Source organism: Galeopterus variegatus, unplaced genomic scaffold (assembly GCF_000696425.1).
Source record: "Galeopterus variegatus unplaced genomic scaffold, G_variegatus-3.0.2 Scaffold3013, whole genome shotgun sequence".
NCBI lineage: Eukaryota > Metazoa > Chordata > Mammalia > Dermoptera > Cynocephalidae > Galeopterus > Galeopterus variegatus.
In genome coordinates, this window is record NW_007729124.1 from 141468 (window position 1) to 152722 (window position 11255).

Below are 11255 nucleotides of genomic sequence, written 5' to 3' on the forward strand. Positions count from 1 at the left end.
GCAAACTGAGCACAGGGGTGGACATGGGTGTCCAGCTGACTTCTGTTAAGCTACACAGGAAAGAGATTTGCAGACCTGTCAAACAACGCCACCTTCTCACTAGTTGTTTTTATTTTGGAAAATATAGTAATTTTTCAAAAAGTATGTTATTTATGTTAACATGCAACGGAGTTTGGTATTGTTAGTTTTTTTTTTTTTGGTCTTTTGTCGTGACCAATAAGGGGATCGCAACCCTTGGCTTGGTGTCACCCGCACCGCGCTCAGCCAGTGAGCGCACCGGCCATTCCTATATAGGATCCAAACCTGCGTCAGGAGCGGCGCTGCGCTCCCAGCGCCGCACTCTCCTGAGTGCGCCACGGGGCCGGCCCGTATTGTTAGTTTTTAAATGAATTGGCAAGCTTTTTCGATATTGCTCAGTTGTAGTTTGTAACGCAGTAGGTGTTGATAGATAGAACCCAGATAAACAAATCTCTTTGTGTCCCTAAAGAATTTTAAAAGTATAAGGGGGGTCCTGAGACCAGGGAGTTTGAGAACTGCTGCTCTAGACTGATCTAGTCTCCACTGCCTTGCTTTACTCCCTGTCTGGTTCTGGGCTGGCTGTGGGTCCCATGGGGCTGGTGACACCCTGCACCTGCCCTTCTTGCTCAGTTCCTCACCCACAGCCCACTCTGCTCCTCCCCTTCCCTTCTCACTCCGTGCAGCTGGCCTGCCGACCCCGGCCACCCAGCCCGAGCTGCTCCAGAGTCCCTCGTCTTACTCAGCTTCCCCACAGGTGCCAGCCCGTCCTCCACTCTGTGCTCTTTGTAAGAAGTGCGTGTGCCTGTGTGTGCATGCGTGTGGTGTGTGTGCCTGTGTGTGCATGCGTGTGGTGTGTGTGCCTNGTGCATGTGTGTGGTGCGCCTGCCTGTGTGTGTGTGTGCGTGTACGTGTGGTGTGTACGCACATGTGTGTGCCTGTGTGTGCTGTGTGTGCACATGTATGTGGTGTGTGCCTGTTTATGTGCATGCATGTGGTGTGTGTGCCTGTGTGTGCATGTGTGTGGTGCGCCTGCCTGTGTGTGTGTGTGCGTGTACGTGTGGTGTGCGCGCACATGTGTGTGCCTGTGTGTGCTGTGTGTGCACATGTATGTGGTGTGTGCCTGTTTATGTGCATGCATGTGGTGTGTGTGCCTGTGTGTGCATGTGTGTGGTGCACCTGCCTGTGTGTGTGTGTGCGTGTACGTGTGGTGTGCGCGCACATGTGTGTGCCTGTGTGTGCTGTGTGTGCACGTGTATGTGGTGTATGCCTGTTTATGTGCATGTGTGTGTGGCATGTGTGCCTGTGTGTGTGGTGTCTGTACACATATGGGTGGTGTGTGCCTGTGTACATGCATTTGTGTGCCTGTATGTATGCAGTGTGTGTGGTGTGTACATGGTGCACATGTGGTGTGGCATGTGGGGTACACAGTACAACTTCTTGCCAGATGTGGGACTAGGCACACTATGTGATTGTCTCATGGCCATCCCAGGAGGGATGGGTGGTCCTACCATGGACCCTCATTTCACAGGTGATCGCAGCAAGGCTAAGTGACCCACTCAGGTCTGAAGCCCAGCCAGGCCCTGGTTTGGCCATGGTTGGGTTTGCCATAGCTGAGCTGGCCCTAGACAGGGATGATTTGGTGACAGGCGCATTGTGGTGCCTCTCAGGGCAGGCACCAGTGGCCTTGGAAGGGTGACCAAGGGTGTCACAGGAAAGGCTGTGAATGTTGGGGCTCAGGGTGTTCATGAGGTCAGCACACCTCTCAGGGCATCCTCTGCCCATGGATTGCTGCTCTGCCTGTTGGGACACTGTCCAGGCAGCTGGTGTTGGCAGTGCCCATGATGTCCCTCTGACCCATGACTGTTGCGCTGATGCTTCCAGGCAGAGAAACAGGTGGCTGACCATCAAGTTGCTGCTGCGCCGAGGCGCCGACCCCAACCTGTGCTGCGTGCCCATGCAGGTCCTGTTCCTGGCTGTTAAGGCCGGGGATGTGGACGGGGTGAAGCTTCTGCTGGAGAACAGGGCCAGGACCGACATCCAGCTCCCCACCGAGGTAGGAGTGGGCTGCTGGCGGGAGCAGGGTGGGTGTGGGGACAAAGGCGGCTCCCAGGCGTGGGGCCTGCTGCCCTTCGGGCCTTTGAGGCCAGAAAAGCAGGCAAAACTCTGAGGCAAACAGCAGGGGGCTGGCCCACATGACAGGTGGCCGCCTGGTTTGGGAAGCATTGGTGACAGCAGAAGGAGGAAGTCCAACTGCCTGCTGTTTTACTGATGTCACCAGATGCAATTTCGAGTGGTGTTAGTTTTCACACGATTTCAAGGTGTTTCCCAGAGTTTGAAACACACTTAGGGATAAGCGCTCCCTGAAGAAACCTCATAAAGGGGAGGCTTGTATTTAGGAGGAAGAGGGCCTGGCTCGTCCCCTTTCACCCGGGTGTCACTTCACGGAGAAAGAGACACATTTGGCATTGAGATTCTATCTACAGCCCAGCCAGCAAAATACTTAGTTGAGGAAAAAAACACAGCTTTCCTGTTTTAAAGGGGAAACACATATATCTGATTTTATACTTTCTTTTAAAGAATGTGTGAGCCCAGGCCTTGCCGGCGGATGGAGGCTGAGGCCTGTCCCAAAGGATGGGGCAGCGTTTGCAGGGGACAGCTTCTTTGCTCTCTGAGGGTGCACCCCCTTTTAGCAAACGTGTTCGTAAGAGCATTTTACTCTTGAATAGGTTGTCTTGAGCCCCCCGAGTGCAGTGCTAGTTCTTTAAAGAGAGGAACGTTGGATGTCTTTGCTGAGTGTCATTGTGGACTCGGGCCTCAACTACTCTCTTTTTTATATGTTCCCCCGGGCAGGGGCACCCGCTAGCCTGGCCCCGGGTCCCGCCAGCCCTCCCCACGCCACAGCTTCTGGAAGCACGTTCCTCGGGCACAGGTACTCAGGCTCCTTTTCCTTTCCAAGGAGAAGTGTCTGGGGTGTGGCCAGGGTCACGTGGATCTCCTCTCAGCCCTGGGGTCCTTGCCCTGGGGACGGGCAAGAGTGGATGCGTGTCAGCAAACGTGGACTCACCGTGACATCTTTCATTCCTGTTAACACGTGACATGAGTTTCATCCTCTGCCACACTCTGACCATAGTTCTCTGCCTTCGTGTCTGGAAGGGCCACACAGTCGTTCTCCAGCTGCAGATCCAGGCAGAGGCTCTCAGAGAACCGCCTATTCGGGTGACAGAATCCCACTCCTGGGCAGCCCCAGAGCAGGGCCCCATGCGCACTGCTGATGGGCTGTCAGGCCAGCTGGTTGCTGCGTTTACTGGCAGCGTCCCGTTGCTCCTCCCTGACCGTGTGTACACTCGTCTTTTCTCCATTCGGAGGTGCTGACAGCGAGAGCTGGCCGTTCCTGCCCGGCGCCAGCGTGAGTGGCCAGGGCTCAGCAGCGTCTAGTGCTGCAGTGTTTGGCTTTCAGGCCCCTTTGTCAGGCAGTTTATTTCCAGTCTATCAGTTTATCTTCTTCTAAGTTTCTGCTGAAAAATAGAATTTTTGGTTTAAGACCCAGGATACTTCTGTTGTAGCTTTTTGGGTTCACGATCAGACTCCGTCTTTGGAACTGGCCACGGGCGCAGACTTTGAACTTGGTCAGGCCCCGCTCACTTGTGCACCCTCATCTGTCTGCTCAGCTCTGATCAGGAGTGCGTTGTTCACACGTTCATTGCTCACACAGCAGTCTTTCTAATTAAAATATCTGGGTAGGTGCAGAAAGGAATGCCTGTAGACGAGCTTGGTGGCATTGCCTGCTCCTGCCTGTGCCTCTGCCTGTCCCCCAGGCCCCGTGCGTGGCCGGCTGGGGTTGCACGCAGGCTTTGGAGCATCCTCCCAGCGTGCATCCCCCTCACCTGAAACGCTGGGGCATTGCCTTGTCCTGGGACCCTAAACACAGATGCTGAGACACGACATAGGACAGGTGTTTACGTGGGGGGCGATACTGGGAAGTGCGAATGAGGACGGCCAGGGGAGAGGCAGCCACAGTGGTGGGACCCGCTGCCCGTCTCTCATGGCTGAGCATTGCCCCTGCGTCAACCCCCCTCCTTCCGGGCTGCCCCGAGCCCAGGCTGAGAAGCCTCCAGGGCCAGGGAGAGCACCACTGAGGAGCAGAGACACAGGGGTTTGAAGTGGGGGAGCTGCAGGCCTGGGTGCTGCCCACGCTGCCTTGGTAGGGGGCAGCCACCTGTGGTGTCTGCTTCAGCATTCAGATGATAAGGTTTCTGAAGGTCCGTCTCAGTCACTTGTGCTGCTGTAACAAAATAGCCTGAGACTGGGTGACTTACAAAGAAGGAAGCTTACTGCTCTCAGTTCTGGAGGCCGGGAAGTCTGAGGTCAAGGCACCGGCAGGTTTGGTGTTGGTGAGAACTGCATCCTCGGGGGACGAGTGCTGTGTCCTCACATGGTGGAAGGCGAAGGGCAGACTGGCCAAAGACTGCATGAATCTCTTTTGTTGGGGCCCGAATCCTGCTCACTAGAGAGCAGCCTCATGGCCCAGTCACCTCATAAAGTCCCACCTCTTTGTTTTTTTATAAAAATTTTTTGATATTGAGGTATAACTTACATTCGAAAATTTCTCATTTCTCAAGTGTACAGGTTAATGACTTTTGACAAATGCATCTGCCCATGTAACCACCACCACAATGAAGATATAGAATGTTTCCAACACTCTAGAAATTTCCTCTTGCCCTTTGCAGTCAATCTTACCTGGCTCCCCCCACCCACGCCACTTCTCTTGCTTTAGACAACCACGGGTCTGCATCCTGTCACTGTACATTAATTTTGCCTGCTCTGAAAACCACATGTGAACAGAGCATGTGGCATGTACTGCTCTGTGACCAGCTTCCTTCACTGAGCTCAGTCTGTGTGAGTTTCCCCCATCGCCGTGTGCATTAATGATTCATTTCTTGTTATTCCTGAGTGGTAACCCATCATTCACATACCTGTTGATAGACATTGGACAGTGTTCAGTTTGGGGCAGTTATTAATAGAGTTGCTATGAGAGATCTGTATAAGTATTTGCACAGACACATGTTCATTTCTTTTGGGTAAATACCTGGAAGCACAGTTGGTGTATCGTATGGTTACATAAGAAACTAGACTGTCGTCTGGAGTAAGTGCACCGTTTTATGCTCTGCCAGCCATCTGTGAGCACTCCTACTGCTGCAAGTGATCCTGTTACTCTGGCCGTTAGGTTTCAACACCTGAGTTTTGGAGGGGACACGTTCAGACCATCGTGAGGTCATCCAGGTGTTGTACCGTGATACCCCTGCTTCTGCCGGGAAGTATAAGAATATTCGTGCAAACTAGGAACAATAAGAGCTAAAGACAGCCTCACGCAGCTCACAGGAGGTTGTGCTGCTAGATGAACGTGCACCAGAGTTGGAAAGGCTCTGTGGGGCCACCGTCGAGCTGGGAGACTCCTGCTCCTCCTGGGGTCAGCAGCTGCATGGAGCCTGCCCTGCCCTCTGCTGTGGACACCATCGCTGTCTCCCTGGCTCCCGGGCAGGGGCGCAGGCAGCTGCTGTCACCGAGTTCCTCTGGGCCCTCCTGCGGGTTAGCTCTTCCTGCCATCCCACCCTCAGAGGACCCTCCTGGGGGCTTTTCTCGGAGGGTGCCTTCCTCTTTGAGTGAGGTCATGCTCTGAGGGCCTGGGCTAGACGGGGAGGCTGGGGGCGCTCCCTCCAGTCTGGGTCCCGGCTTTGCTCTTGGGCTGGCAGAGCTCCTCTGTGGGCTGGGTCCCTCCTGGCCACCTCTGTGTTGCGGGAGTTCAGGAAAGTGACTATGGGCATGCCATGGGTACAGGATGGCAGATCAGGAGCTTCATGGCTGTCAGTGTGCGGGCATCTGAGCCAGGGTCTGGCAGGCACCGGAGGAGCTTCTTGTAGAGGAAGGCACAGGGAATTTAAACTGAGTTGACTCAGGGCCAGCACCCCTGTCTATGGCCGCGGTGGACAGAGGCCCGTGGACTGTGCAGCATGCACAGAGCTCTTGGTCCATCTGCTCATCATGTGGGGCCCTGTACGCCTCCGCCTCCCTGGACCTTGCTGTCCTGCACTTGTGGGGCTGGTGAGGATGACAGCAGTGGGGTAAAGGGGCCATCCTCTCGTCCCTGGTATGTGGGGAGCCCCGGGGGCCTCACCCTGGCCACGTTTCCTCCACAGCTGGGAGCACTGACCCCCCTCCACATTGCGGCCGCCCTTCCCGGGGAGGAGGGTGTCCAGATCATGGAGCTGCTGCTCCATGCCATCAGCGACGTGGACTCCAAGGCAGCTGACCAGGACGATGTGTATAAGCCCAGCAAGGTACGCCACCTGTGACAGGTGGAGGGGGTGGGACACGGCGGGCGGAGGAGTCCTCCTGGACCTGCGGCGAGGGTCCCGGGATGGACTCACTTGTGCGGCGCTCCTGTGCTCAGCTGAGCCTGTCGGGCCCCTCTGGAGTAGGGGTTGGGGACATGCAGATCTGGCACTAGCACAGCCAGCCCAGATGAGAATGTAGCCCCTAGGTTTGTCTTGAGGTCAGAGGCAAAAACAAGTGAGTTAAGAGCCTGTTTGCTGGGCAGTTCACAGAGCATGAAGCGTCCTTGCTGGGGGTAGTGGGACCCCCACGAGGAAGTCTTGCAGGTAACTCGATCTCACACCCCCAGAAGACCCGTCCTTGTGGACGGACGGAGACCATTTCCAACATGTCCCCAGGCTGGCCTCCTCCAGCGGACGCCCTCCTGCCCTACTGGGCAGTGCGCCTGCCTGGGTGCCCACTATCCTGCCCTGCCTCCCAGCCACCCCTCTGCAGATGGGGGCTGGTTTCCTGCAGTCCCCACTTGGCCCCCTTGGCTTCTCTCTGAGAAGGCAGGGTCCTGAGCAGGGCCACGGCTGGGGTGCTTGCTTCTGGGACCTCGATGCCCGGTTCCCTGAGCAGGCTCTGAACTGCACTTTCTTACCCAGAAGTGCCTGGGCTGGGAGGGCTGTCGGGATGCTTGCTCCGCCCTTGCCCTGTATCACGTGCAGTTTTCTGTCCTGGGGGAGAGGCTGCTGGCTGGGCTTGGCTCTCTTCTATCAGTAAGCACTGATAGACCCAGGGACAGTGGCACTGCAGGGACCCCGGAGCTCCCAGGCTGCAGGCCAGCTGGGCTGACTGACACCTGCCCACCAGGTGCTGTGATGGAGAGAGCAGGGCATTATGGGCCTGGCTGCCCAGGGCGGGGCATCCCTGGGGTGACGCTGTGGCACCCTCTGGAAGGCCAGAGGTGGGTCTTGGGTAGCATCCTTCCAAGGCCTCCTGACAGGGTGGGCAACACTTGGGGAACAGGTGTGGCACAGCAGGAAGCCAGGAGCAGGGTGGCCGGCAGGGCCTGTGTCCCTCATTCACACTGTGCTGTGGCTTCCTCCACAAGGCCAGCTCTAAAGCCCCTCCACCATGGAGGCTTCCTGGCCCTTCCAAGCTCTGAAAGACCTCCAGCATGGGCCATCGGGCCACATCCTACTTCTTCTGCAAGAGGCCAAGCCCCTTGAGGTCAGGGGATCTTTCCTCTTCCTCCTGTGCCCATAGAACCTCGTACAGACCCAGCACATGGCATAAACTGTGGGGCACCTGTACATGTGTGGGCACTGAGAAGGGAGGGCATAGAATGGCTCTGACCCCTGTGGCTTTCAGGGGGGCTCAGGGACAGGCACATGGGGGCCAGGCTTTGGTATTCAAGAGGGCTTTGTGGGTGACACTCTATCGCCATGGTCTGGGGAGGAAGCTGGCTGCCATTGCTGTTTTGTGGGCCTGTGGCCTGCCCTGGTCTGCACATTGCGGGTACTTGGAGGACTTGTGGGAGGCTCAGGACCAGTACTGGAGTGCTCTGTCTACCCACAGCTGGACCTGCCGCCCTCCAGCCTGAAGCTCAGCAACGAGCCAGGCCCACCTAGAGCCTACTACAGCACGCACATGTCACCCCCAGAGGAGGGGGGCAGGACGGCCCTACACGTGGCGTGCGAGCGCCAGGACAACAACAAGGTGAGCATCACTGAGCCCTGGCCAGGGGTGGCAGGGGCTCCTGGCAGCGAGGGCTGCTGTTCAGGGCCACGCACCCACAGGGAGTGGATGTGCTCATGCTGAAACCAAAGCGGAGGCAGGGAAGGGCGGGAGCCTGGAAGCCCCAGTGTCTCAGGGGATTCCTGTGTCAGAGGTGCTGCGGGCCAGGGAAGAACTGGGTGCACACACGTGTATGTGTATTGCATGAATGTGCTGTGTGTGCACACGTGTACCTGCATGTGCACAAGTGTGAAGTGTGCACACACGTGTATCTGCATTGCACAAGTGTTCAGTGTGTGCGCAAGTGTATCTGCATTGCGTAAGTGTGCACTTTGTGTGTATGTGCATGTGTGCAAGTGTGCGCTGTGTGTGTGTAGGTGTGTACATGCCTTATGCATGCGAGCACATCTGTGTATGAGCTTGTACTCTGTGTTTGTACATGTGCATGGGTGTTGAAGTGTGTGTATGCCCGGGTGATGCACACGTGGATGTGTGTGTGTGTGTGTGTGTGTGTATTGGCTCCAGACAGGCAGTCAGCAGCCTGGTGGAGGATGGGTGCCTGTGGCATATTGGCCCCTCCCCACAGGGGTCCTGGCTGCTGTGGTCCAGGCCAGTGGTTCTCAAACTGCAAGTCACCCTCTCTTAGTTTTGAATCAATGGAATGTATCACATCCAGGATTTTCAATGATGGCCTAGAATACAATAGGTTAAAATAGAATAGAAAGTATCAGAGGGCATTGTTCATAACGTGTATTGACATGTTGTTCCAGACCTTATGTATTAGTCCATTTTGTGTTGCTATAACAGAATACCTGAGACTGGGTAATTTATAAAGGAAAGAGGTTGATTTGGCTTATGGTTCTGGGACAGCTGCATCTGGCACAGGCCTCAGGCTGCTTCTGCTCATGGTGGAAAAGCAGCAGGGAGCTGAAGGGTACCAACAGATCACATGCTGAGAGGACGGGAGAAAGAGAGAGAGAAGGGAGGTGCCAGGGTCCTTTAAACAACCAGCTCTCGCAGGAACTAATAGAGCAAGAACTCACTCATTATTCCCCCCTCCCCCAGGGAGAGCATTAATCCATTCATGAGGGATCCGCCCCCATGACTCAATCAGTTTCCAACACTGCCACATTGGGGAGCAGATTTCGACATGAGTTTTGGAGGGGACAACACATCCAAACTCCATCATTCCACCCCTGGCCCCTCAAAAGTCTTAGCTTGCTCCAGCACCAACTTAAAAGTCCAGAGTCTCCTCTGAGACCAAAAGCAAAAGTCCTTCCAGCTGTGAACCTGAAAAACAAAACCAAATTTATTTACTGCCAAGATACAATGGTGGGACAGACATTGGGTACACGTTCCCATTCCAGAACGGAGGAATAGGCCAGAGGAAAGGAAAAACAGGCCCCAAACAAGTCTGAAACCCAGCAGGGCAGACATTATGTCTTAAAGCTCCAAAATAATTTTCTTTAAACCGTCCTGTGTCCTGGGCACAATTGGGCATCTGGGCCCCCAAAGCATCAGGCAGCCTTGTTCCCACAGCTCTGCCAGGCACAGCCCAGTGGGCTATGCTGGTGCCTGTGGCTTTTCCAGGCCTATGTTGCATGTTACCAGTGGCCCTGGAGTTCTGGGGTCCTGGTGGCAGCCCTGCTGCATTGGCTCTACTAGACATTTCCCTGATGGGGGCTGCCTGTGGGGGCTCCGTCCCCACATTCCTGCTCAGCGTTGCTCTAGTAGATAACCTCTGCAGTGACTCTGCCCCTGTGGCAGGTCTCTGCCTGGGCCCCCAGGCTTTTCCATACATCCTCTGGAATCTGAGTGGAGGCTGCTATGCCTCTACTGCTCACATGTTCTGCTGGCCTATAGACTTAACACAACGTGGACGCTACTGAGGTTTCAGGCTTCTGCTCTGCAGGGCTGGAGCAGCTGGGATGCAGGGAGAAGGTTCCTGAGGGCAGCTGCGCCCCAGGTCTTTCCTCCAGGATAACTCAGTCCTTCTAGGCCTCAAGGCCTGTGATGGGTGGGGCACCCTTCCAGACTTCTCAAATGCCTGCAGGGCTTTCCTCTCATTTTCTCCACTATTAGCATCTGGCTGCCTCACTGCCAAGATAATGTCTTTAGCAACCAGTTTATCTGCTTCACTCTTGCATTGTTTGCCTGCTCTCAGCTTCTTTACCACATGGCCAGGCTGCAAATTTTCCAAATCTTTACGCTCTGCTTCCCTTTTAAATTCTGGCTTTACATCATGATTTTGCCACCGTAACTCAGCATAGGCACTTAAAAGCAACCATGCAGCTTCCTTAATGCTTTGTTGCTTAGAAATTTCTTCGGCCAAATGCTCTGGTTCACATCTCTTAAGTCCCACCTTCCAGGAAGTCCAAGGGCATGGACACAATGCAGCCAGGTTCCTTGCTATGGTGTAGCAAGGGTGATCTTTTGTCCAATTCCCAATAATTTCCTCATTTCTATCTGAGACCTCATCATCCACATAGCCTTTACTGTCCACGTTTCTATCAGCATATTCTGCTCACCACCTCGTAAGTCTCTAAGACATTCCAAACTTTCCCTCGTCTTTTTCTCTTCTTCTGAGTCCTCCAAACTCCTCCAACCTTTGCCCATTACCCAGTTCCAAAGCTGCTTCCACATTTTCAGGTATCTGTTTAGCAACACCCCACTCCTCGGTACCAATTTTCTGTATTAGTCTGTTTTGTGTTGCTATAATAGAAATACCCGAGACTGGGTAATTTATAAAAAACAGAGGTTTATTTGGCTTATGATTCTGGGACAGCTGCATCTGGCACAGGCCTCAGGCTGCTTCTACTCATGGTGGAAAGTGGCAGGGAGCCGGCGGGTACAAGCAGATCACATGGCGAGAGGAAGCAAGAGAGAGACAGAGAAGGTGCCAGGGTCCTATAAACAACCAGCTCTCACGGGAACTAGTAGAGCGAGAACTCACTCATTACTCCCACCTCCCCCAGGGAGAGCATTAGTCCGTTCATGAGGGATCCACCCTGGTGACTCAAACAGCTTCCAGCACTGCCACATTGGAGGTCAAATTTCCACATGAGTTTTGGAGGGGACAACACATCCAAACTCCATCACCTTGTTTATAGACACTCACATGTGTGCCTACATACTCACAGGTATGGGGCCTGGGTCACAGTGTGACATCAATTTTTTACTACAGA

At 54.6% G+C, this 11255-nt stretch overlaps 1 protein-coding gene across 1 annotated transcript in view; it reads left to right on the forward strand.

Moving 5' to 3' along the window:
* The window catches only part of ANKMY1 (ankyrin repeat and MYND domain containing 1), an 83237-nt gene that overhangs the window by 26347 nt on the left and 45635 nt on the right, over positions 1-11255 (forward strand). The window contains exons 9-11 of the mRNA XM_008583719.1: positions 1900-2055; positions 6197-6353; positions 7912-8052. Of these exons, the coding sequence (XP_008581941.1) occupies positions 1900-2055; positions 6197-6353; positions 7912-8052 (454 nt within the window). The remainder of the gene's footprint in view (positions 1-1899; positions 2056-6196; positions 6354-7911; positions 8053-11255) is intronic.